The sequence below is a fragment of the Pinus tabuliformis genome, chromosome 5_2 (genome assembly GCF_031772625.1).
Source record: "Pinus tabuliformis cultivar Carrire ecotype Pingquan chromosome 5_2, CPIR1, whole genome shotgun sequence".
NCBI lineage: Eukaryota > Viridiplantae > Streptophyta > Pinopsida > Pinales > Pinaceae > Pinus > Pinus tabuliformis.
Genome location: NC_142306.1, coordinates 84,563,066 through 84,588,762, shown reverse-complemented (window position 1 = coordinate 84,588,762; position 25,697 = coordinate 84,563,066). Strand labels below are relative to the sequence as shown.

General features: G+C 42.5%; 1 protein-coding gene across 1 annotated transcript in view; it reads left to right on the top strand.

Moving 5' to 3' along the window:
- Nucleotides 1-25,697, top strand: part of LOC149157663 (protein kinase family protein / protein phosphatase 2C (PP2C) family protein) — a 169,674-nt gene that overhangs the window by 106,605 nt on the left and 37,372 nt on the right. The window contains exons 6-10 of the mRNA XM_089435949.1: nt 20,793-20,844; nt 21,267-21,819; nt 21,902-21,971; nt 22,197-22,416; nt 22,524-22,628. Of these exons, the coding sequence (XP_089292075.1) occupies nt 20,793-20,844; nt 21,267-21,819; nt 21,902-21,971; nt 22,197-22,416; nt 22,524-22,628 (1,000 nt within the window). The remainder of the gene's footprint in view (nt 1-20,792; nt 20,845-21,266; nt 21,820-21,901; nt 21,972-22,196; nt 22,417-22,523; nt 22,629-25,697) is intronic.

The window sequence follows — 25,697 nt, the reverse complement described above, 5'->3', positions numbered from 1 at the left end:
ATGAACCACTCATCCTGCCTACATAGCAGACCACTAGGGGGAGGCTGAACCACTCACCTTAGGGTTGCTCATCGCTCCATGATGTACCCCCAAGTCCCCCGGAGCTCCCAGAGCTCAATGTCCATATCATACAGAACCCTTAGGAGAGAGTCTCTCCACAACTCTTAGTCGTTCTCGGAAAGTCAAGAATTTGACCTTTCCCAGGGGCTTTGATAGAATATCGACGACTTGCACATCAGTTCCAATGCGATGGAGCCTTCTTGCTCCTCGATGTACCATATCCCAGATAAAGTGGTACCTGATGTCTATATGCTTGGAGCGATCATAGAACACAGGATTCCTTAACAATCGAATCCCCCTCTAGTTGTCACAGAAGATCACGATGTTATCCAACACCTGTCCTAACAGCTCACTAAAGAGCTTTTACAACTAGAAAGCTTCACAGGAGGCCATACTCATTGCTATGTATTTGGCCTCTTCGGTGCTCAAAGCAATCGGCTTCTGCTTCCTGCTCATCCAGGATATCGAAGCAAAACCCAAAGAGAACCAACACCTAGAAGTGCTCTTGCGATCCTCCACACTGCCTGCCCAATCAACATCAGAATAATCATGTAGCTTCACATTTACAACTTTGTATCTCAATCCATGAGAGATTGTGCCCTGAAGATATCTCAAATGATTCTTGGCACCAATCCAGTGAGGCTCAACCATATATGAGCTTAGCATGCTAACTGCAAAACATATATATGGACGGGAGTTCACTAAAAACATCAATGCTAGTATGAGTTTATGAAACTCGGAGGCATTTCCCAAATCAGGTCCGACATCACTACCGCATAACTTCTTAAACTTTGGCTTCATCGAGGTAGTCACGGGCTTGCAGTTCATCATTCCAAATCCGGAATTCAACTCCCTCTTACTTTTGCAAATGAGAGGGTCTGCACCTGTGAGAAAGAGGCCGTCCTCATAAGGTGCCAGTATGAGAGGTCTATCATCCATAACCTCAAAGCAAAGGTTTGGGTCGACTTCACCCCTAGTGAATCTTAGCTTCATCAGATAGCTGTCAATCCTCTCATATCAAGCCTAGGGTGTTAGCTTCAAGCCATAGAGGGTTTTCTTCCACATGCATACATGAGATTCCCGATCTTGAATGTCAAACCCCTCGGGTTATTCCAAATCTGTGGACTTGCTACATGAGGGGAATAGTCCCCTTGTAAGTTTTCCTTCGGTACATCTCGGACATGTACCTCCATGCTCTTCTTGAATTCAGGCATCCCTTTCACCATCTGTCTCACATCGGGTAGGGCCCCATGATGAGTAGACCTCTGGTGCGATAGAAGAGGTGTCAATCGACATGGTCCCCAATGGACTTCCTTCACCTTGATACAAATTGCCAACCTTGAACTCAAAAACATCTTAAAATTACTTTTTCAAACACGTACCTTTCCATTGATGAATTCCATCTTGAAACCTTTCCATTGCGAAAATGGACACTAGGTTCTTCTTGAGATCAGGTACATATACCCTGATCCAATTGAAGAGTAACATTCCCTACTCCCTTTACGAGATAGGTGGCATCGTGTCCAAGAATAATCTCCAAGTTGTTTCCTTCTCTCTCAGATTAAAGAGAACTTCCTTGTGTCCTGTGAAGTGCCTTGAAGCACCATTATCAATATACCAATTTTCCAAAGTGTCCAGAGGAGAGGTAGTGAGGAGGGCTGAACTCCTATTACTTATCCGAAACAATATTTGATTCTTCATACCTGGAGATCCTCGCTTTCTTGAAGAGTCGTCCATTTCCCAGATGACTTGCATTCCTTTTCCCTTTGCCATTGTACCTGTCATTCCTTCGATCATTGAAGATGCCCCTGGAATGATGGTTATCATTATCAAGTGATGTGTCCCTTCTAATTGGACACTCCTTCGCATAATGGCCAAACTTATTGTAAGTAAGGCATCTGCCTTTCCTTCCACCTTTAGTGTACTTGTTCTTGTTGATTTGGGGTAGCATTGAATGTGCTCTAGCCACGAAATTTAGTGGAGAGGTTGGGGCACATGAGATCTCCAATACCCAGAAAGGGTTTGGGCAGATTCTAAACAGATCAGGAGATATTAAAATAATTAATATTTTTAATGGAGTCCCTAAGTCTAAACTTAGGGAAAATAAAATATTAATGTGTACTAATATGAATTTGTGTTACAGTGGTCCAAAAGACATGGATTAAGCCAGATCTAATTTTAGTCGTTGATTAGCGACTTAACCTCGGTTGTTGATATGTCAACAGGAAAAGTATAAGAGGAGGCTTGAGGGTCACTTGGAGAGCACACCTAATGATCAGTCATTCTATTCTCTAGAGCGGGGTTTGCTAAGAGAGATAGAATCAGTGATCGGGAGAGCAACTGAGGGGCATTGAGTACAGAGAAACAGAGAAGGTAGAGATTGTGCCAAGAGAGCAGCGCAACAGCCAAGGAAGGTGACGCAGAGCCATTAAGGGCTCACACAGAGCCACGCAAAGGCAGCCAAGTGCTGCACAGAGCACTAGAGGGGCTAGCGCAGTTGATGCAGAGGCTCCCAGAGCTGATGCAGGGCTTCCTGGGGTTGACGCAGGCCTAGAAAGGTTGATGCAGGGCGAACGTGAGATAGAGAGGGGCTGACGTAGTCCAGGTTGGGTAGACGCTGGGGTTGCAGGAGCAGTTTTGTGCTGAGGCGCTGTCGGAAGGGTTTTCCTGCGTTTCAGCCAGGAGATTTCTCTCAAACTTTGAGATATAGCTACTAAGGAAATTCTCTGTTGGTTAGGCTAGTATCGGCACCCAGATTGTACTCTGATATCGCTTAATAAGAAAACCCTTAGATAGGTGCATCGGTTTTCCCGCTTTGGGTTTTTCCGGGGACATTGGTCCAAAAATAATGGTGTCATGTGGTGTGTTTGTTCTTGTTTCTTTTAGTTGCCGATCTGTAATATGTTGAGCATGCATTGGTGTTTATTTTCAGTATTTACTTTGTAAATAACTTGTTAAAGAAAAATAATAAGTAGGTAGGAATAAATCAGAAAAAGTGCATGAAGGGTTTCTAAACTAAGTAAATGTAGAAGCTTCAACATGGCGTCAGAGCGTGATTGCAGATCACAGGAGGATTAAAAGACATCAGCCGAGCGGAGCAATAGCAACAGAAAATAGTTGTCCCGAGGTGATAGAAGCTATTTCTAGCACCACAGAAGCCAAGAAGTGTGACGCAGAGCCAACCAGAGCCACGCAGAAGAAGCCGGGAGCTGTGCAGAGCCTCAGAGAAGCTAGCGTTGCTGACGCAAACCCATCTGGGGTGACGCAGAGCTAGCGTGAGGCAGAGAGGGGCTGACGCAGTTCACCGAGAGGCAGTTGCTGCTGAAATATTGCAGAGTTAAGCTGGTGAGGTACTGTAGTCAGAAAAGTACCTGATAGAGCAAGGACAAAGGAGTTGTTACCGAGTGTTTCTAGTCGAGGAATCTCGATCAGCAGTGCAGTTGCACAAGACGATTAGAGTCGGGGTCATCTCGACAAGCGGCAGAAGGATTTCCAGAAGGGAAATCAGGACTCAGAGGGAGTCCAGAAGAGAACTTGCAGACGGGAAGTAGAGACTCAGAGGAGTCGAACAGAGAACTTCTACGAGGGAAGTAGAGGAACGTCATGGCACTACATGGGGTAAGAGACCAGAATAGACTAGACGGAGCATTGAACTTTGTAGTCTGGAAGGCCAGAATCTTATCAGTGCTTGACAGGAATCGTGTCAAAAACTTCACCTTGAAGACAATAGCTATCCCAGTCGACCCAAATGATAATGACAAGTACGAAGAGGTGATGGTGAGGGCCAAGTGCATTATCCTTGACGGGGTCAAGGATCATGTGGTACCACATGTAGCCGAGAAGGAAACGATAGTTGAGATGTGGGAGGCTCTCAAGAACCTGTACCAGCATACTTCTGTGCAGAGAAGAATGCTGCTCGAGAACTAGATGAGGTCGTATCAGATGAAGAAGCGACAATCAATTGACACCTTCCTCGGAGGATTGAATGAGATCCGAGACTAGTTGATTGCTATAGGAGCGACACCGGATCAGGAGTTGATGGTGAGGACAGCCCTGAATGCTGTCTCAGAAGACTAGGAAGTGTTTGTCCAGAGTATACTGGGCAGAGGGACACTTCCATCGTGAGACGAGATGTGGGCAGCTCTTTGCCAGGAAGAGATCAGACGACAGTCGAAGACAGGTAGCAGAAGCAAGGGGATCAAAGTTAAGCAGGAGGAGGAAGATGTGGCCCTAGAATTTGAGGGAAAGTAGGAGAAGCGGAAGAAGAAAGATCTCTCCAAGATCAAGTGCTTCCACTATGGGGAGCTGGGTCATTATGCGACCCAGTGTCCAAGGAAGAAGAGTAAGGGAGAGTCTTCTGAGACTAAGGTAGCGCCAACACGGGCAGAGAAGGAAGTTTTGATAGACAATGACTGTGCCATGAGTGCACACACACCACTTGAGAAGAAGTGGGGAGACATCGAGCTGTAGTCAGGCGGACTACAGGCAATGAGGGGAGGATCCTCGAGGTACCCAGCCTCTTGGATTAGACCTTGCTACAGGAGCCCCGATGAGGAGTAGCAGGACTGGCTGCGTGGGTAGAGACAGATGCGGATGGAGCGATAGAGAGAGCTACAATGCAGGAGTTCCGAGACAATGCAGAGCTAGCAGGTTGCAGTAGTGTGAGAGGCACAGGAGTATTGCACTAGTGTAGGAAGGCACAGAGAGGTGTGCAACAGTGTGAGATGTGGGGAGTTGTTGCAGCAGCGTAGAGGTCAGAGAGAGGGAGCACTTGTCAGCAGCAGAGGGAGCTTCAACATTAGTGGGTGTTTCTAGCCCAACATGGAGGTTAGTTACTTACTTCTCAGTAACTGAGTTGCAGTGTAGTAGTGGGCAACACAATGCAACTTGATGAGAGGAGGAGTAGTGCGGATGCAGTGCCGAGAGAAAGGACCAGCAACAGCACGGATGCAGAGGGAGCTGTCGTACAGATGCAGCAGTGGCAGTGGCAGAATCGTGGGCAACAGTACAGGAGGCAGCAGTGCAGAGGATGTTGGGCAGGAAGGCCTAGCATTACCACAGGTACCGATGCTGGATGATTAGAGTAATACTCAGTGAGGAGTATTGCTAGAGCATAGTCCTCGCTAAGAGGGAGTGTTGATTTGGGGTAGCATAGGATGTGCTCTAGCCACGAAATTTGGTGGTGAGGTTGGGGCACATGAGATCGCCAATACCCAAAAAGGGTTTGGGCAGATTCTAAGCAAATCAAGAGATATTAAAATAATTAATATTTTTAATGGAGTCCCTAAGTCTAAACTTAGAGAAAATAAAATATTAATGTGTATTAATATGAATTTGTGTTAGAGTGGTCCAAAAGACATGGATCAAGCCATATCTAATCTTAGCCGTTGATTAGGGACTTAATCTTGGTCGTTGATATGTCAACAGGAAAAGTATAAGAGGAGGCTTGAGGGTCACTTGGAGAGCACACCAGATGATCAGTCATTCTATTCTCTAGAGCGGGGTTTGGTAAGAGAGATAGAATCAGTGATCGGGAGAGCAGCTGAGGGGCATTGAGTACAAAGAAACAGAGAAGGTAGAGATTGTGTCGGGAGAGTAGCGCAGCAGCCAAGGAGGGTGACGTAGAGCCATCAAGGGCTCACACAGGGCCACGCAGAGGCAGCCAAGTGCTGTGGAGAGCACCAGAGGGGCCAATGCAGCTAACGCAGAGGCTCCCAGAGGTGACGCAGGGCCTCCTGGGCCTGACACAGACCTAGAAAGGTTGACACAGGGCTAGCGTGAGATAGAGAGGGGCTGATGCAGTCCAGATTGGGCAGACGCTGTGGTTGCAGGAGCAGTTTTGTGCTAAGGAGTTGCTAGAAGGGTTTTATGGGATTTCAGCCAGGAGATTTCTTTCAAAATGTGAGGTATAGCTGCTAAGGAAATTCTCTGTTGGGTAGGCCAGTTTCGCACCTAGATTGTACTCTGATATTGCTTAATAGGAAAACCCTCAGATAGCTGCACTGGTTTTCCCGCATTGGGTTTTCCCGGAGACATTGGTCCAAAAATAATGGTGTCATGTGGTGTGTTTGTTCTTCTTTCTTTTAGTCGCTGATTTGTAATATGTTGAGCATGCACTGGTGTTTATTTTCAGTATTTACTTTGTAAATAACTTGTTAAAGAAAAATAACAAGTAGGTAGGAATAAATCAGAAAAAGTGCATGAAGGGTTTCTAAACTAATTAAACTTAGAAACTTCAACAGTTCTTTGTAGCTTGTGCATTTTCTGAAGGCTCTGGGATTTTACCCTTCACGTAATCCAACACTTCTTGCTCTTCCAATCTTAGATTCAGAGATATCTTCCATCCATGATATACTTTTCATGGAGCTTGACTTCAGTCGGGAAGAGGGATGAGGAACCCATTGAGCCTTTGACCTTGTCCAACTGTCTTCGGTGATTGCTCTTTCACTCTTGCTTGGGCTTTGTCTTTGCCTCACCTCTGATACCATGTTAATTTTAGGTATGTTCTATGCTGATAGCAAATTTACTTCAATTTTCCATATTAGCTCAATATTAATTCTAGATTAGCAATCACATTTAGCATGATAGTAAACTACAGATAGAACATAAACATAAATCGCAAAAGACAAGCCAAGACAAGAGGACACAAGATGTGGCGCCAACCAAGGACAAATCCCAATGTGGGGAAACCCTTGATCAATTCTTCTTATGTTCTTCAATAGTTCAACAAAGAGAGAGAGATAGTACACATGTTGATTTGGGGTAGCATCGAATGTGCTCTAGCCACGAAATTTGGTGGAGAGGTTGGGGCACATGAGATCTCCAATACCCAGAAAGGGTTTGGGCAGATTCTAAACAGATCAGGAGAAATAAAATATTAATGTATATTAATATGAATATGCGTTAGAGTGGTTCAAAAAACATGGATCAAGCCAGATCTAATCTTAGCCGTTGATTAGGGACTTAATCTCGACCATTGAGATGTCAACAGGAAAAGTATAAGAAGACGCTTGAGGGTCATTTGGTGATGCACCAAAGTGATCAGTCATTCTATTCTCTGGAGCGGGGTTTGCTATGAGAGATCGAATCAGTGATCGGGAGAGCAACTGAGGGGCATTGAGTACACAGAGAGAGGTAGAGATAGTGTTGGGATAGCAGCAGAGCAGCCAGAGAGAGAGACGCACGAGCAGAAAATGCTCACGCAGGGCCACGCAGAGGCAGCTAAGTGCTGCGCAGAGCACTAGAGGGGCCAGCGTAGCTGACGCAGAGGCTCAAAGAGCTGATGCAGGGCTTCCTGGGGCTGATGCAGGCCAAGATAGGCTGACGTAGGGCCAGCACTGTGTTAGGAGAGGCTGACGCAGTCCAGATTGGGCAAACCCTGGGGTTTCTAGGGTAGATTGGTGCTGAGTCGCTGCTAGAAGGATTATCCGTGGTTTCAGATAGTAGATTTGTCAGAAACGGAGAGGTATTACTACCAAGGAAATTCTCTGTTGGGTAGGCCAGTTTCGGCACCCAATCTGATATTGCTTTATAAGAAAACCCTCAGATAGCTGCACTGGTTTTCCCACACTGGGTTTTTCTAGGGACATTAGTCCAAAAATAATGGTGTCATATGGTGTGTTTGTTTCTGTTTCTTTTAGTTGTTGATCTGTAATATGTTGAGCATGCACTAGTGTTTATTTTCAGTATTTACAGTGTAAATAACTTGTTAATGAAAATAACAAGTAGGTAGTAATAAATCAGATAAAGTGCATGGAAGGTTTCTAATTAAACTTAGAAACTTCAACATACATCAAAAGTCAACACTTTGACTTGTCAAAATAAGAGTAGAGATCTTCTCTAAGAAGATGTCACATGAGGTAGCTGATTTGAACACGGGTGATTCCATCACCTTGCTGTACCTATCATTGTGCTGCACCATCATACCATGTCCATCATCGCTATGCTGCACCATGCTGCACCATCACCATGTCCATCATCACTGTGCTGCACCATCACCATGTCCATCATCATTGTGTTGCACCACGCTGCACCATCATTGTGCTGTACCTCATCATGTTTTACCCAACATGCTGCCCTTCATCATCATGCTGTACTATTCATCATGCTGCACTATGCATCACTGTGTTGCACCACTGTCACTGTGCACTATGCTGCACCATACACTGCGGTACCAATCACTGTGCACTACGCTGCACCATTCACTGCGGTACCCATCACTGTGCACTATGCTGCACCATTATATAATACACACTGCATTGTGACCTCAGGACAACGTTAGCTACTTGCTATGGCTTGCAGCCTAGCAAAGCAGCAAGCTGTAAGTTGTAAATTCTCAGCTGAGAGTGGACCTCCTTTATTGCGGATAGGGCTAGATGAAAGCCTCTTCAAACCAGAGTATAAGTGTCCCTTCTTGTTGCGTGTACTGCGACTAGGAGACTAGATCCTCCATGACAGCGTTTAGCATAAGGATGACAATGTATATTTTAGGCATCCCTTCCATGACAACGTATAGGATTTAGGCTTCCATAACAATGTATAGGAATTAGGCTTCCATTCCATGAGAGCGTATAGGAATTAGGCTTCCATTCCATGACAACATATAGGATTTAGGGCATCCATTCCATGATAGCGTATAGGACTTAGGCTTCCATAACAACATATAAGAATTAGGTTTCCATTCCATGACCAACGTATAGGATTTAGGCTTCCATAACAACGTATAGGAATTAGGCTTCCATTCCATGACAACGTATAGGATTTAGGGCATCCATTCGATGACAACGTATAGGATTTAGGATTCCATAACAACGTATAGGAATTAGGCTTCCATTCCATGACAACGTATAGGATTTAGGGCATCCATTAGGGCAGCGTATACTCTTAGTGACTCTTCCTTCCACCAAAACCCAAATGAGTGGAGAGGAAAAGATCCCATGAGATTAGTGACAAATGACTTGCAAGCCACCTCCTTTTGTAGTAAAACGTTGAGGATAGATGGGGGCAATTTGGTTGCTGGCCGACCTTGACGAATTGTCCCATAACACAAATAAATTCGTATTTCCATGAATAATTATCGGAATCGGATGATCTTTAGATCAATCCTACACCTCTCGATGAGAGGAATCCAAGAAAAATATTAGTTTCCATGAATAAGAAGACCCACATGGAGTTTGGCCCTAGTTGCCAATTTTAACACTCCCTCTCAACTAGGGAGAACTCCATCTGCTAATCCATTTTCCAGACTGTACTATCGCTGCCATAAGTGCCCTGCACTGCTCTGCTTTGCTATGAAGAAGAAAAAGTGATCGAGAATGTATCATACCGTCCTTTACTGACCCGAAGTCAGTCCCATATAAAAGAGTGTCTCATACCACTCTTACTGATCCGAAATCAGTCCCAAATAAAGAGAGTGTATCATACCACTTTTACTGATCCGAAATTAGTTCCAAAAGAGAGTGAGTTATATCACCCTTACTAACCTGAAGTCAGTTTCAATTGATCCCATATCAATATCATCCTAGCATAGGGAGTACAGTAGTAACACGATGCGTCCATCGGTAATACTATGGTCCCTATCCTCATTTCCCTACTCATTGGCCAGATAAGAGGTACTTCCCATGAGTCCCAGACTGCATGGGTAGGATGTCTCTGTAGGAGAAGGATGAACCACTCATTCTGCCTACATGTCGCTAGGGGTATCTCAAGGGAAGGCTAAACCACTCACCGTGTACACAACAAATCACTAGGGGAAGCCTAAACCACTCACCCTATGACTGTGTCTTGGTAGGAGAAGGATGAACCACTCATACTGCCTACATAGCGGACCACTAGGGGACGGCTAAACCACTCACCCTATGGTTGCTCATCGCTCCACGATGTACCCCCAAGCCCCTCGGAGCTCCCAGAGCTCAATGTCCATATCATACAGGACCCTTAGGAGAGAGTCTCTCCGTAACTCCTAGTCGTTCTCGGAAAGTCAAGGATTTGACCTTTCTCAGGGGCTTTGACAGAATATCGATGACCTGCACATCAATCGCAATGCGATGGAGCCTTCTTGCTCCTCGATGTACCATATCCCAGATAAAGTGGTAACTGATGTCTATATGCTTGGAGTGATAATAGAACACGAGATTCCTTAACAATCGAATCCCCCTCTGGTTGTCACAGAAGATCACGATGTTATCCAACACGTGTCCAAACAGCTCATTGAAGAGATTCCACAAGTAGACAGCTTCATAGGAGGCCATACTCACTTCTATGTATCCGGGCTCATTGTTGCTCAAAGCAACTGGCTTTTGCTTCCTGCTCATCTAGGATATCGAAGCAAAACCCAAAGAGAACCAATACCTAGAAGTGCTCTTGTGGTCCTCCACACTGCCTGCCCAATCAACATCAAAATAATCATGTAGCTTCACATTTTCGGCAGTGTATCTCAATCCATGAGAGATTGTGCCCTGAAGATATCTCAAATGATTCTTGGCACCAATCCAGTGAGGCTCATCCATATATGAGCTCACGATGCTAACTGCAAAACATATATCCGGACGGGAGTTCACTAAGAACATCAATGCTAGTATGAGTTTATGAAACTCAGAGGCATTTCCCAAATTAGATGTGGCATCACTACCACATAACTTCTTAAAGTTAGGCTTCATCGAGGTAGTCACGGGCTTGGAGTTCATCATTCCAAATCCGGAATCCAACTCCCTCTTACTTTTGCAAATGAGAGGGTCTGCAGTGTGCACCCGTCAGAAAGAGGTCGTCCTCATAAGGTGCCAATATGAGAGGTCTATCATCCATAACCTCAAAGCAAAGGTTTGGATCGACTTCACCCCTAGTGAATCTCAGCTTCATCAGATAGCTATCAATCCTCTCATATCAAGCCTGGGGTGTTAGCTTCAAGCCATAGAGGGCTTTCTTCCACCTGCATACATGAGATTCCCGATCTTGAATCTCAAACCCCTCGGGTTGTTCCAAATCTGTGGACTTGCTACATGAGGGGAATAGTCCCCTTGTAAGTTTTCCTTCGGTACATCTTGGACATGTATCTCCATGCTCTTCTTGAATTCAGGCATCCCTTTCACCATCTGTCTCACATCGGGTAGGGCCCCATGATGAGTAGACCTCTGGTGCGATACAAGAGGTGTCAATCGACATGGTCCCCAATGGACTTCCTTCACCTTGATACAAATTGCCAACCGTGAACTCAAAAGCATCTTAAAATTACTTTTTTTTCAAACACGTACCCTTCCATTGATGAATGCCACCTTGAAACCTTTCCATTGCCAAAATGGACACTAGATTTTACTTGAGATCAGGTACATATACCTCGATCCAATTGAAGAGTAGCATTCCCTACTCCCTTTACGGAATAGGTGGCATCGTGTCCAAGAATAATCTCCAAGTTGTTTCCTTCTCTCTCAGATTAGAGAGAACTTCCCTGTGTCCTGTGAAGTGCCTTGAAGCACCATTATCAATATACCACTTTTCCAAAGTGTCCGGAGGAGAGGTAGTGAAGAGGGCTGAACTCCTCTTACTTATTCGAAACAACATTTGATTCTTCATACCTGGAGATCCTCGCTTTCTTGAAGAGTCGGCCATTTCCCAGATGACCTGCATTCCTTTTTCCTTTGCCATTGTACCTGTCATTCCTTCGATCATTGAAGATGCCCCTGGAATGATTGTTATCATTATCAAGTGATGTGTCCCTTCTAATCAGACACTCCTTTGCATAATGGCCAAACTTATTGTAAGCAAGGCATCTGCCTTTCCTTCCACCCTTAGTGTACTTGTTCTTTGTAGCTGGTGCATTTTCTGAAGGCTCCGGGATTTTACCCTTCACGTAATCCAACACTTCTTGCTCTTCCAATGTCAGATTCAGAGACATCTTCCATCCATGATAGACTTTTCATGGAGCTTGACTTCAGTCGGGAAGAGGGATGAGGAACCCATTGAGCCTTTGACCTTGTCCAACTGTCTTCGGTGATTGCTCTTTCACTCTTGCTTGGGCTTTGTCTTTGCCACATCTCTAATACCATGTTAATTTTAGGTATGTTCTATTTTGATAGCAAATTTACTTCAATTTTCCATATTGGCTCAATATCAATTCCAGATTAGCAATCACATTTAGCATGATAGTAAAATGCAGATAGAACATAAACATAAATCACAGAAGAAAAGCCAAGACAAGAGGACACAAGATGTGGCGCCAACCAGGGAGAAACCCCAATGTGGGGAAACCCTTGATCAATTCTTCTTATGTTCTTCAATAGTTCAGGAGAGAGAGAGAGATAGTACATATACATTAGAAGTCAACACTTTGATTTGTTAAAATAAGAGCATAGATCTTCTCTAAGAAGATGTCACATGAGGTAGCTGATCTGAACACAGGTGATTCCATCACCTTGTTGTACCTATCACTGTGCTGCACCATGCTGCACCATCATACCATGTCCATCATCACTGTGTTGCACCATCACCATGTCCATCATCATTGTGCTGCACCATGCTGCACCATCACCATGTCCATCATCACTGTGCTGCACCATCACTGAGCTGTACCTCATCATGCTGTACCCAACATGCTGCTCTTCATCATCATGCTGCACTATGCATCACTGTGCTACACCACTGTCACTGTGCACTATGCTGCACCATTCATTGTTGTACCCATCACTGTGCACTATGCTGCACCATTCACTGCTGTACCCATCACTGTGTACTATGCTGCACCATTATTTAATACACGCTGCATTGTGACGTCATGCCAGCCTTAGTTGCTTGCTATGGCTTGCAGCCTAGCAAAGCAACAAGCTGTAACTTGTAAATTCTCAGCTGAGAGTGGACCTCCTTTATTGCGGATAGGGCTAGATGAAAGCCTCTTCAAACCAGAGTATAAGTGTCCCTTCTTGCTGCGTGTACTACGGCTTGGAGACGAGATCCTCCATGACAGCATTTAGCATAAGGATGACAACGTATAGTTTAGGCATCCCTTCCATGACAACGTATAGGATTTAGGCTTCCATAACATCGTATAGGAATTAGGCTTCCATTCCATGACAACGTATAGGATTTAGGCTTCCATAACAGCGTATAGGAATTTGGCTTCCATTCCATGACATCGTATAGGATTTAGGGCATCCATTCCATGACAAGGTATAGGATTTAGGCTTCCATAACAACGTATAGGAATTAGGCTTCCATTCCATGACAATGTATAGGATTTAGGATTCCATAACATCGTATAGGAATTAGGCTTCCATTCCATGACACCGTATAGGATTTAGGGCATCCATTCCATGAAAACGTATAGGATTTAGGCTTCCATAACAGCGTATAAGAATTAGGCTTCCATTCCATGACAACGTATAGGATTTAGGGCATCCATTAGGGCAGCATATACTCTTAGTGACTTTTCCTTCCACCAAAACCCAAACGAGTGGAGAGGAAAAGATCACATGAGATGAGTGACAAATGACTTGCAAGCCACCTCCTTTTATAGTAAAACGTTGAGGATAGATGGGGGCAATTTGGTTGCTGGCCGACCTTGACGAATTGTCCCATAACACAAATAAATTCATATCTCCATGAATACTTATCGGAATCGGATGATCTTTAGATCAATCCTACACCTCTCGATGAGAGGAATCCAAGAAAAATATTAGCTGCCATGAATAAGAAGACCCACATGGAGTTTGGCCCTAGTGCTAGTTTTAACTCTCCCTCTCAATTAGGGAGAACTCCATCTGCTAATCCATCTGCCAGACTGTACTATCTCTGCCATCAGTGTCCTGAACTGCTCTGCTGAACTATGAAGAAGAAGAAGTGATCGAGAATGTATCATACCATCCTCTATTGACCCTAAGTCAGTGCCATATAAAAGAGAGTGTCTCATACCACTCTTACTGATCCGAAATTAGTCCCAAATAAAGAGTGTATCATACCACTCTTACTGATCCGAAATCAGTTCCAAAAGAGAGTGAGTTATATCACTATTACTAACCTGAAGTCAGTTTCAATTGATCCAAGATCAATATCATCCTAGCATAGGGAGTACGATAGTAACACGATGCGTCCATTGGTACTAGTATTGTCCCTATCCTCATTTCCCTACTCATTGGCCAGATGAGAGGTACTTCCCATGAGTCCTAGATTGCATGAGTAGGATGTCTCAGTAGGAGAAGGATGAACCACTCATCCTGCCTACATGTCGCTAGGGGTATCCCAGGGGAATGCTGAACCACTCACCCTGTACACAACAAATCAATAGGGGAAGGCTAAACCACTCACCCTATGACTGTGTCTTTGTAGGAGAAGGATGAACCACTCATCCTGCCTACATAGCAGACCACTAGGGGAAGGTTGAACCACTCACCCTATGGTTTCTCATCACTCCATGATGTACCCCCAAGCCCCCAAGAGCTCCCAGAGCTCAATGTCCATATCATACAGGATCCTTAGGAGAGAGTCTCTCCACGACTCCTAGTCATTCTCAGAAGGTCAAGAATTTGACCTTTCCGAGAGGCTTTGACAGAATATCGACGACCTGCGCATCAGTGCCAATGCAATGGAGCCTTCTTGCTCCTCGATGTACCATATCCTAAATAAAGTGGTACCTGATGTCTATATGCTTGGAGCGATCATAGAACACGTGATTCCTTAACAAACGAATCCCCCTTTGGTTGCCACAGAAGATCATGACGTTATCCAACACGTGTCCAAACAGCTCACGGAAGAGCTTCCACAACTAGACAAGCTTCACAGGGGGCCATACTCACTACTATGTATCCGGCCTCATCGGTGCTCAAAACCATCGGCTTCTGCGTCCTGCTCATCCTGGGTATCGAAGCAAAACCCAAAGAGAACCAACACCTAGAAGTGCTCTTGCGATCCTCCACATTGCCTGCCCAATCAACATCAGAATAATCATGCAGCTTTACATTTCCGATAGTGTATCTCAATCCATGAGAGATTGTGCCGTGAAGATATCTCAAATGATTCTTGGCACCAATCTAGTGAGGCTCAACCATGTATGAGCTCAGCATTCTAATTGCAAAACATATATCTGGATGGGAGTTCACTAAGAACATCAATGCTAGTATGAGTTTATGAAACTCAGAGGCATTTCCAAAATTAGGTCTTGCATCATTACCGCATAACTTCTTAAAGCTAGGCTTCATCGAGGTAGTCACGGGCTTGCTATTCATCATTCCAAATCTGGAATCCAACTCCCTCTTACTTTTGCAAATGAGAGGGTCTGCACCTGTCAAAAAGAGGTCGTCCTCATAAGGTGCTAGTATGAGAGGTCTATCATCTATAACCTCAAAGCAAATGTTTGGATCGACTTCACCCCTAGTGAATCTCAGCTTCATCAGATAGCTATCAATCCTCTCATATCAAGCCCGGGTGCTAGCTTCAAACCATAAAGGGCTTTCTTCCACCTGCATACATGAGATTGCCGATCTTGAATATCAAACCCCTCGGGTTGTTCCAAATCTGTGGACTTGCTACATGAGGGGAATAGTCCCCTTGTAAGTTTTTCTTCTGTACATCTAGGACATGTATCTCCATGCTCTTCTTGAATTCAGGCATCCCTTTCACCATCTGTCTCACATCAGGTAGGGCCCCATAATGAGCAGACCTCTGGTGCGATAGAAGAGATGTGTCAACCGACATAGTCCCCAATGGACTTCCTTCACCTTGATACAAATTGCCAACCCTGAACTCAAAAGCATCTTAAAATTATTTTTTCAAACACTTACCTTTCCATTGATGATTGCCACCTTGAAACCTTTCCATTGCCAAAATGGACACTAGGCTCTTCTTGAGATCAGGTACATATACCTCGATCCAATTGAAGAATAGCATTCCCTACTCCCTTTACAGGATAGGTGGCATCGTGTCTAAGAATAATCTCCAAGTTGTTTCCTTCTCTCTCAGATTAGAGAGAACTTCCCTGTGTCCAGTGAAGTGCCTTGAAGCACCATTATCAATATACCACTTTTCCAAAGTGTCCGGAGGAGAGGTAGTGAAGAGGGCTGAACTCCTCTTACTTATCCGAAACAACATTTGATTCTTCATACCTGGAGATCCTCGCTTTCTTGAAGAGTCGACCATTTCCGAGATGACCAGCATTCCTTTTTCCTGTGCCATTGTACATGTCATTCCTTCGATCACTGAAGATGCCCCTGGAATGATTGTTATCATTATCAAGTGATGTGTCCCTTCTAATCGGGCACTCCTTCGCATAATCGCCAAACTTATTGTAAGCAAGGCGTTTGCCTTTCCATCCACCCTTAGTGTACTTGTTCTTTGTTGCTGGTGCATTTTCTGAAGGCTCCTGGATTTTACCCTTCACGTAATCCAACACTTCTTGTTCTTCCAATGTCAGATTCAGAGACATCTTCCATCCATGATAGATTTTTCATGGAGCTTGACTTCAACCGGGAAGAGGGATGAGGAACCCATTGAGCCTTTGACCTTGTCCAACTGTATTCGGTGATTGCTCTTTCACTCTTGCTTGGGCTTTGTCTTCGCCTCACCTCTAATACCATGTTAATTTTAGGTATCTTCTATGCTGATAGAAAATTTACTTCAATTTTCAATATTAGCTCAATATGAATTCCAGATTAGCAATCACATTTAGCATGATAGTAAAATGTAGATAGAACATAAACATAAATCGCAGAAGACAAGCCAAAACAAGAGGACACAAGATGTGGCGCCAGCCAGGGACAAACCCCAATGTGGGGAAATCCTTGATCAATTCTTCTTATGTTCTTCAATAGTTCAGGACAGAGAGAAAGAGAGATAGTACATTTACATCAGAAGTCAACACTTTGACTTGTCAAAATAAGAGCAGAGATCTTCTCTAAGAAGATGTCACATGAGGTAGCTGATTTGAACACAGGTGATTCCATCACCTTGCTGTAGCTATCACTGTGCTGCACCATCATACCATGCCCATCATCATTGTGCTGCACCATCACCATCTCCATCATCACTGTGCTGCACCATGCTGCTCCATCACTGAGCTGTACCTCATCATGCTGTACCCAACATGCTGTTCTTCATCATCATGCTATACTATTCATCATGCTGCACTATGCATCACTGTGCTGCACCACTGTCACTGTGCACTATGCTGCACCATTCACTGCTGTACCCATCACTGTGCACTATGTTGCACCATTATATAATACATGCTGCATTGTGACCTCAGGACCAATGTTGCACGAAGCGGGGACGTTTTTTGGAAGCGGGGACGCGAAAGCGTCATTTTCCAAAAATCTAGGAAGCGAAGTGTCTGCTATATATATATATATTTATATTTTTTTGCATTTATACTTGAAACAAACATCCCAAACAGGCAGAAGCGTCCAAAACAGGCGGAAGCGTCCAGGAAGCGTCTAGGAAGCGTCCAGGAAGCGTCTAGGAAGCGTCTAGGAAGCGTCCAAAACAGGCAGAAGCGTCCAGAAGCGTCCAAAACAGGCGGAAGCGCGCTTCCGGGGACGCTTCCTGGACGCATCCGCACGGGACGCGCTTCGGGCCTTAGAACCGCTGGGGGTGACGCTTCCTGCAACATTGCTCAAGACAACCTTAGTTGCTTGCTATGGCTTGTGGCCTTAGCTACTTGCTATGGCCTGTAGCCTAGCAAAGCAACAAGCTATAACTTGTAAATTCTCAGCTGAGAGTGGACCTCCTTTATTGTGGATAGGGCTAGATGAAAGCCTCTTCGAACCAGAGTATAAGTGTCCCTTCTTGCTGCGTGTACTGCGGCTAGGAGACTAGATCCTCCATGACAACGTTTAGCATAAGGATGTCAGTGTATAGTTTAGGCATCCCTTCTGTGACAACATATAGGATTTAGGCTTCCATAACAACGTATAGGAATTAGGCTTCCATTCCATGACAGTGTATAGGATTTAGGCTTCCATAATAGCGTATAGGAATTAGGCATCCATTCCATGACAACGTATAGGATTTAGGGCATCCATTCCATGACAACGTATAGGATTTAGGCTTCCATAACAACATATAGGAATTAGGCTTCCATTCCATGACAACGTATAGGATTTAGGTTTTCGTAACAGCGCATAGGAATTAGGCTTCCATTCCATGACAACGTATAGGATTTAGGGCATCCATTCCATGACAACGTATAGGATTTAGGCTTCCATAACAACGTATAGGAATTAGGCTTCTACCAAAACCCAAACGAGTGGAGAGGAAAAGATCACATGAGATGAGTGACAAATGATTTGCAAGCCACCTCCTTTTATAGTAAAACGTTGAGGATAAATGGGGGCAATTTGGTTGCTGGCCGACCTTGACGAATTCCCCCATAATACAAATAAATTCATATCTCCATGAATACTTATCGGAATCGGATGATCTTTCGATCAATCCTACACCTCTCAATGAGAGGAATCCAAGAAAAATATCAACTACCATCTATGTCACAAGGTTCGTTGAACTTTAACCTTAAGGTTTGAATTTTTGCGAATCTTAAAATATTTTTGAGTTTCGGTGAACCTCATAGCCATTGACCAAGTCCATAGATCAAAACTCATAACCTCACATCACAACTCAAGCTTGTAATTTATCCTAGCAGTTTCCATGTCCTTGATAACATTTTTGATGTTTACTGATGTTGATTTTTTATTATTTTATCCTATACTTCATTATATATATATATACACACCAACCTAATGGCGAACCTCATTCGAACCTCATCAAAAAATTCAAATTCAAACCGAACCTAGTCATTGCCGAACCCGAACTCGAACCCAAACCCGAACCATGTGACATTGGCTGCCATGAATAAGAAGACCCACATGGAGTTTGGCCCTAGTTGCCAATTTTAACAGTAGTGTTATGAATATAATTTATAGAAAAATAATAAAAAGTAATGGAAACAATAATAATCATAATTAATGATTAATTAACTAGTAATTAGTATTGAAGAGGCATGTCTCTAAGGACATGCCTATTTGCGAAGAGGTACCTGCCTAGGTATATAACCAGACCCTCACTCTTTTTTCTAATCATCTCACTTGTATTTAAATATTCTTATATATAATTACTTGTCCTACAATGGATGTTTTTGTCTTCGAAGTATTCTGAAGATTATTGCAGGTATACGTACCTTATTCGTTACACACCCATTCAAATTAAGGGTGGATATTGAATACAAGGGCGTAATCTTCATTTTTGACTACAATTGACTTTGCATTTAGTCTATTATTTATAAGCCTACTGGTATTTCTTGGCTATGACAAGCCCTATATTTTAATTAGGTATAATAAACCGACTCTTTTTTGGCTACAAATGACCTTATATTGAGTAACGAGTTGGGTATTTATAGTATATAACAGTGTCGCGAAAATCACGATTTTTTCGACATGGCGATTTAATCGGCGATTTTTTCATTTTGAAAAAATCGTAAAAATTGCCAAAAAATCGTGAAAAAATTGCAATAAAAATCATAAAAATTGCAATGAAATCGTAAATATCGCCAAAAAATCATAAAAATCGTCAAAAAATCGTGGATGCTTTAGATACTTAAAAAATTGAAAAAAAATGACTTTTTTATTTTATTTTTTTAATGTTGCCGATGTTTACTGATTTTTTACGATTTTTTCCGATTTTTTCCCCTCGCCGATGTTTGCAACATTGGTATATACACCTACTCTTTTTTTGTTATGACTGACCTTATATTGAGTTGGGTATTATACACCCAACCTTAATTCTGGACAAGGCCGACCTTCTATTGAGATGGATGTTTATGCACCCACTCTGATTTTTTTGGTTAATGCCAACATTGTATTCAGTTAGGTGTTTATAGAGCCACTCTCATTTGTATTTATCATCTTCTTTGTGATCCCATATTCAGCTTAAGGGGGGATGTTGAGATGTTGGAAACGGTATAAGCTTCACTTGTGGCCAACTCTATATTTCATCATTTATTATATTTAGGTTTAGTGAAGGCCAACTTAGTTAATGTAGACTCTACCCCTCTTCAGGAAAGTGCCCTATCCCTTGAATTGTGTATATATGCACCAATTCTCATTTGTAATAATCATTCAACTGGAGTCTTTTCCATCTTTCTTAAAGTATTGTGCGTAAGGGCACCATCAAAGTTTTGTGCTCTCTTGTGCTTGGATTATCTCTCTGCTTGGGTTATTTCTATTTTTATCATGCTTATGCTTGGGTTTATTTTCTCTCTTGGGGGTTATTTTTCCCTAGTGCTGGATTAATCTCTTTATTTGAGAATTAGGGTTTTTCTTGTTGGTTCCATCGGATCCTCTCATCTTGAATCTCAACAGTGCAGATGCCTTTGCAAGTGGTCTTTGACTTCTTTGAATAAACTATGATATTTTTATTTTTCCAAATTATCTTCTTCTCATTAACTTTTCAAGTCGCTGAAGTTCCACCTTGATTATGGTCATTGCGATGTCATACTGTATATGATATTTTGTTTTATCTTGTGTTTTAATTTTTGACCAATCCTTGTGGCTGGCCTTGCTGCAAAAATATGTTTGTTTAAGAGAAAATAGAAGATGAATGCAAGTAAGTCAAAGAAGGAATGCAATAAATGGTTAAATTTATGAAAGTGAATTGATAAATTGAGAAGTTGCAAAAATTGAAATATCAATTCTTATGTTTTCTGTGCAAGCCATTTCTTGTGTGCGATGCTGATGTTTTTCAGTCCTCTGCCCTGGGGACAGTGAACTTGTGACAGGTGTTGTTCCTTACACTGACCTTCGGACTGAGGCTCAGGTAAGCCCTCTGGGTTCCCAGTTATGGGCCTTTATCTTTGGGTGAGTGAGTATGTTCTCCAACAATGAGCGGGAATAAAGAAATGACACCGATGTAGTGACTGCTATTTAATGAGTCATGACTCATAACTTATCAGAGTTTTAATTTACTAATATATTAACTGATTGGAGTTTATAAGTTGACTATCAAAATATCTTTTTGTTTATAAAGTATAATATTCAAAAAGTAAAGCTTATCTTTGAACATGATTTCAACAATAATGATATTTGGTTTTTCTAGTTGTAACCTAAAAGTCAAATCCCAGATTTTCATGATTATGTGTCCAAAAGGAGATATGTTAAGTTATTGCTTTTCCACTTGAAATATGTTTGGAATATAGTTTCAATTTTGACTTTCTTGATGCTTATGCTGCTTGGCTACAGGCTCACACAGTACTAGAAATGACTTATACTGAACAACAACTTACAGCAGCTATTACCTCTGAAGGATTGCGCCCAGTACTTGCTGGTCCAGAGTCAGGGCTCCCATCCAGTCTATTGTCACTAATAAAGCTATGCTGGGATGGCAATCCTGTGCAGCGCCCTTCCATTGATTTTTTGGTTAAAAGATTGGAATCAATTATTGCCCAATATAAGCATGAGGTACTAGAAAATAAGAACAGAGATGTTAATACTCTTTTGGATGCAAACCAACAGTGTCCAGCTCCATTTAACTATAATGATCAAAATCAAGTGGATATCAATTGGTCATATCAAGGTGCAATAACTGCAGAGAAAATCCAATCTGATGATCAGTTTTCTGTTAAGAAATGGATTAAAACTTTAGCCGAACATCCTGCGTATCATCCAACATTATCATGGGGTTCATTTGCCACTTGTGGTAGGCGAGAAATGATGGAGGACACACACTTTTTGTTGCCTCATTTGGGAAATGAGAAACATGCTTTTGCATTTGGTATCTTTGATGGTCATCGAGGTAATTTATTAACTGAATTGTCTTGCATCCTTCATCTTGGGCAGTAGGGATCCGGGTCCTGATCATGTTCATGTTTTTTCAGGTGCTGCAGCTGCACAGTTTGCAGTAAATGCCATACCAGGAATTTTGCATTCATTTGGTTCATTCCAAAGGTGTGTATATTTGATGTACTCCCTGGTGCTCAACTAGATATTTTCATAGGGTTTCAATATTCCAGGACTGATTTGATAAAATCAATGAAGTATGCTCCAAACCAATGCTCTGAATTACTTAACAATTTGACAAGCTTGATTAAGCTAGTTCTTATTCCAAACTTTTTGTCTTTCTACTCGCTTACCAGTAAAATTCCTCCCAATGTTTGGTTCTTGAAATTGCAGCCCATCAGAAGCATTGGTGAATGCATTTATTAGAACGGACATCTTGTTTCGTAATGAACTGGAATTGCATTGTTATACAACAAAAGGTCAACGTAAGGATTGGCACCCTGGTTGCACTGCTGCAGTAGCATTGATTGTAGAAAACAGAGTTTTCGTAGCAAATGCTGGTGACTGTAGGACAATTTTGTGCAGAAAAGGACATGCAGTTGCTCTTAGTAAGGTGAGCATATTAATATTTCTTCTCAAGTTTCATTCAGGTAAAAGGAAATATCTGCTATTGCTTTAATAAGCATCATCATGATGGCTCTGAATTTCATATTTATTCAGGACCATGTTGCAAGCTGCATGGAAGAAAGAGATAGAGTCATCAAAGCAGGGGGACAAGTTAAATGGCAAGTAGATACTTGGCGTGTTGGTTCAGCTGCTCTCCAGGTAATCTAATGGTTGTACCTATCCTTCATTAGATCTATCAATTTTAACAATATTATCCAAAGCAAGCATTGCTAATAAAAATAAATGAATGAAAAACCAGCAAGCCAATTGATCCTAAGCTAAATGCTGAAAATATAAGTTTTGGAATTTTTAGAAAAAAGATTGTTGTTGAGTTTATACCTTACCTCAACCTTGCAGGAGCATGAAATTAACACCTTAAATTGGTCTGGTTTGATGATCAAGGGAGTGTGTTTGGTCTTGGAAAGAATTCGCCCCCATTATTGACTTAGCCCCTTTAATAATTTTCGAATTCACTTAGGAGCGGTTCCTTTGAGCATGGCATCTTTGGTCATCAGATCTTTGTGTCAGATGAAGTCAAAATCCTGCACAATTTGAAGCTTCCCTTTGGAATTGTCCAATTGCTTGGATCGATCCACGTACAAAACAAAATGGCTAAGTGGGGTTGCCCCCTAGTTCACCCTTTCCATAACTATGTAGCCTGTTACCACAAAATCTAGCAGGCCTTGGAGAGGGAGACCCTACAAGACAAAGAGCTAGTCTAAGTGTTAACAATGGGACTATGGCCCACTGTCAACACAACCAAGGTCCCCTGCCCTTTACGGACTTTGTAATATTCCAGATGGGAAAACTGCTAGTTTATCTCAAAATTTCTGGGCTTTGATTTGGGTTTTTTTTCAGTAACAAATTCCTTCAACATATGGTCTACACTTCACTGTAGGTGCTCTATGTGAATTTTGTTTTATGAACAATGCATTCAACATTACATGCACCGACCAGCTTCCAAGAAATAACAAATATACATTCACTATATGCACTCAGAAATTCATAACATCATTATATATGATAAGGCAGCCCATAGAATAGTTTTCTCATTAAAATCAGAATACACAGTAAGGGACTTAGAAATATGGAGCCTGATTTTTTATGACAGCCTTTAAATGAGACATACAGCAGTTATAGTTCAGTCTGAAATGATAGTCTCATACTTGGCTTGAGAAATACGCTGCCAGGAGATAACATGCAGGCCCAGCTCTTTATATCAGCTCCCCAATCACTCAGAAAACTTCCCAGCTATCACTGGTTCAAATCTCTTGCCCAGAAATCGGTTTAAACTCAGGAAGAATGCCTCAGGTCCAGTCAATGAAGAGGAGTCACTATTTCAAGTATGCCGCTGTCATTCTTCTTCTAAATAGCACCCAGCAGTGAGAGATAAGTGCCCACAGCTTCTCCAACACAGATACATGGCCACCCCAGCAAAGAAATGACCTCCAGCAAGAACAGAATCCACGTCCAGCCAAATAAAATGAGTGCAGACTTCTCTGGTTAAGGACTCGACCTCTATTCAGCTTCCTCCTTCAATCTTCAGCAATTTCTCACAGGACTCATCCAGGGTATGAGAATGGTATTTCGTCCCTTTTTCCAGCAGAGAAAAATCATTTATTAGAAGCCCAGTATTAGCATTTCGACCTCCAGGGATTTGAACCTCTAACTCACTGGTTCGAGTCTCTCTCTTTGAGCAAATGTTGGCCAGATTCAAACTTGGTAACTTGGCCCTTTATAACTTCTCCTTCAACCTGTATGATGAAATGGAAATACCTAATAAGTTAATAAAATCAACTGATAACACTTGGTTACCTCAGTGTTTCTTGTAAATCTTATTTTCCATTCAAGCTCAGAGGTGAAATTTGAGTGAATTCACTCTCAAAATCCAAACTAGGGTGTCTGGTTTCAACACCGAAGTCTGCTATGGCGGCTAGTGTTGCAAAAACTCTAAGCTTCTCCTTCATAATCTCTCCAAGAGCTCTTTCTCCAAAAACTCAAAATGCACGAATGAGGAGAGTTTCATCAGTTTCCTTCTTTTACGAGTTTAGGGTTTCCTTTTCACCTTCCCTTTTTATTAAATTCACTTTTATAAAGCCACTTTATGATATTTCACTTTATAGAGTTAAAGTGACTACTCATTTTCCTAGGAAATATCACCCATTCTCCTTTTTGGACTTTATAATGTTTTCCTTAGGTAATTTAAGTCCCCTTTATTAAATATTTCCCCGCTTTAGCCTATGGGAACCACTTTAGGCTAGTGGACTCCGTCATAAGCTTCCTAAGTGGTCGGGGACATTATAGTCCTCCCCGCCCAAGATTGCTTGTCCTCAAGCAATTCAATTTAGGATGTTTGAGCACTTGTTCACCTTCCTAGGTAGCATCTTCTACCAGTAAATATTTCCATTTTACCAGGTACTCCTTGATTGTTTTGTTCCGCAACTTCCTTTCCCTTGAATCTAGGATCTTCTCGGGAACTAAGACCAATTCTCCTTCCTCATCCAATGGTGGAAGCTTTGTGGAAATAATAACATGCTGCCCCAAGGTCTTTTTGAGGCATGAGACATGAAAGACGTTGTGAATTTTACATCCCTCCGGAAGCTCGAGTTCATAAGCCACTTCTCCTACTCTTCTCAAAATCTTGAATGGCCTGTAGAACTTGGGTTTAACTTTTCTGCCCCTTTGGTTTTCAGTGAAGACTGTCTGTGGGGCTGAAGACGGAGGTATACCATATCTCCCACTTCAAAGTTGCGCTCCCTGTGTCTGTCTACATATAGTTTCTGTTGGTTCTGAGCCATATGTAAATTGTCCTTGAGGACTTTTAAAATGTCTTAGCTCTCTTGGATCCAGTCTTTGGCCAGTGGCGCCCGACTGTCCCCAAATATTCTGTCTGCAAAAGTCGAGGTGTCAAATCCATATAATGCTTTGAAGTGAGTCATGCCGATGGACATGTAGAAAGTGTTATTGTAGCAATGTTCCCCCAGATGCAACCACTTCACCCATGTCTTTTGTTGACCAGTCACGTAATTCCTGAGATAGCCTTCCAGCCATTTGTTGACTATCTTTGTTTGCCCATCAGTCTGTGGGTGGTAGCTAGTGCTCGGAGTTAGCTCAGTCCCCACAAGTCTGAAAAGCTCTTGCTAGAAGCCGCCCATGAACCTGCTATCTCTATCACTGACAATGTTTTTTGGCAACCCATGCAATCTGAAAACCTCCTTGAAAAATAGC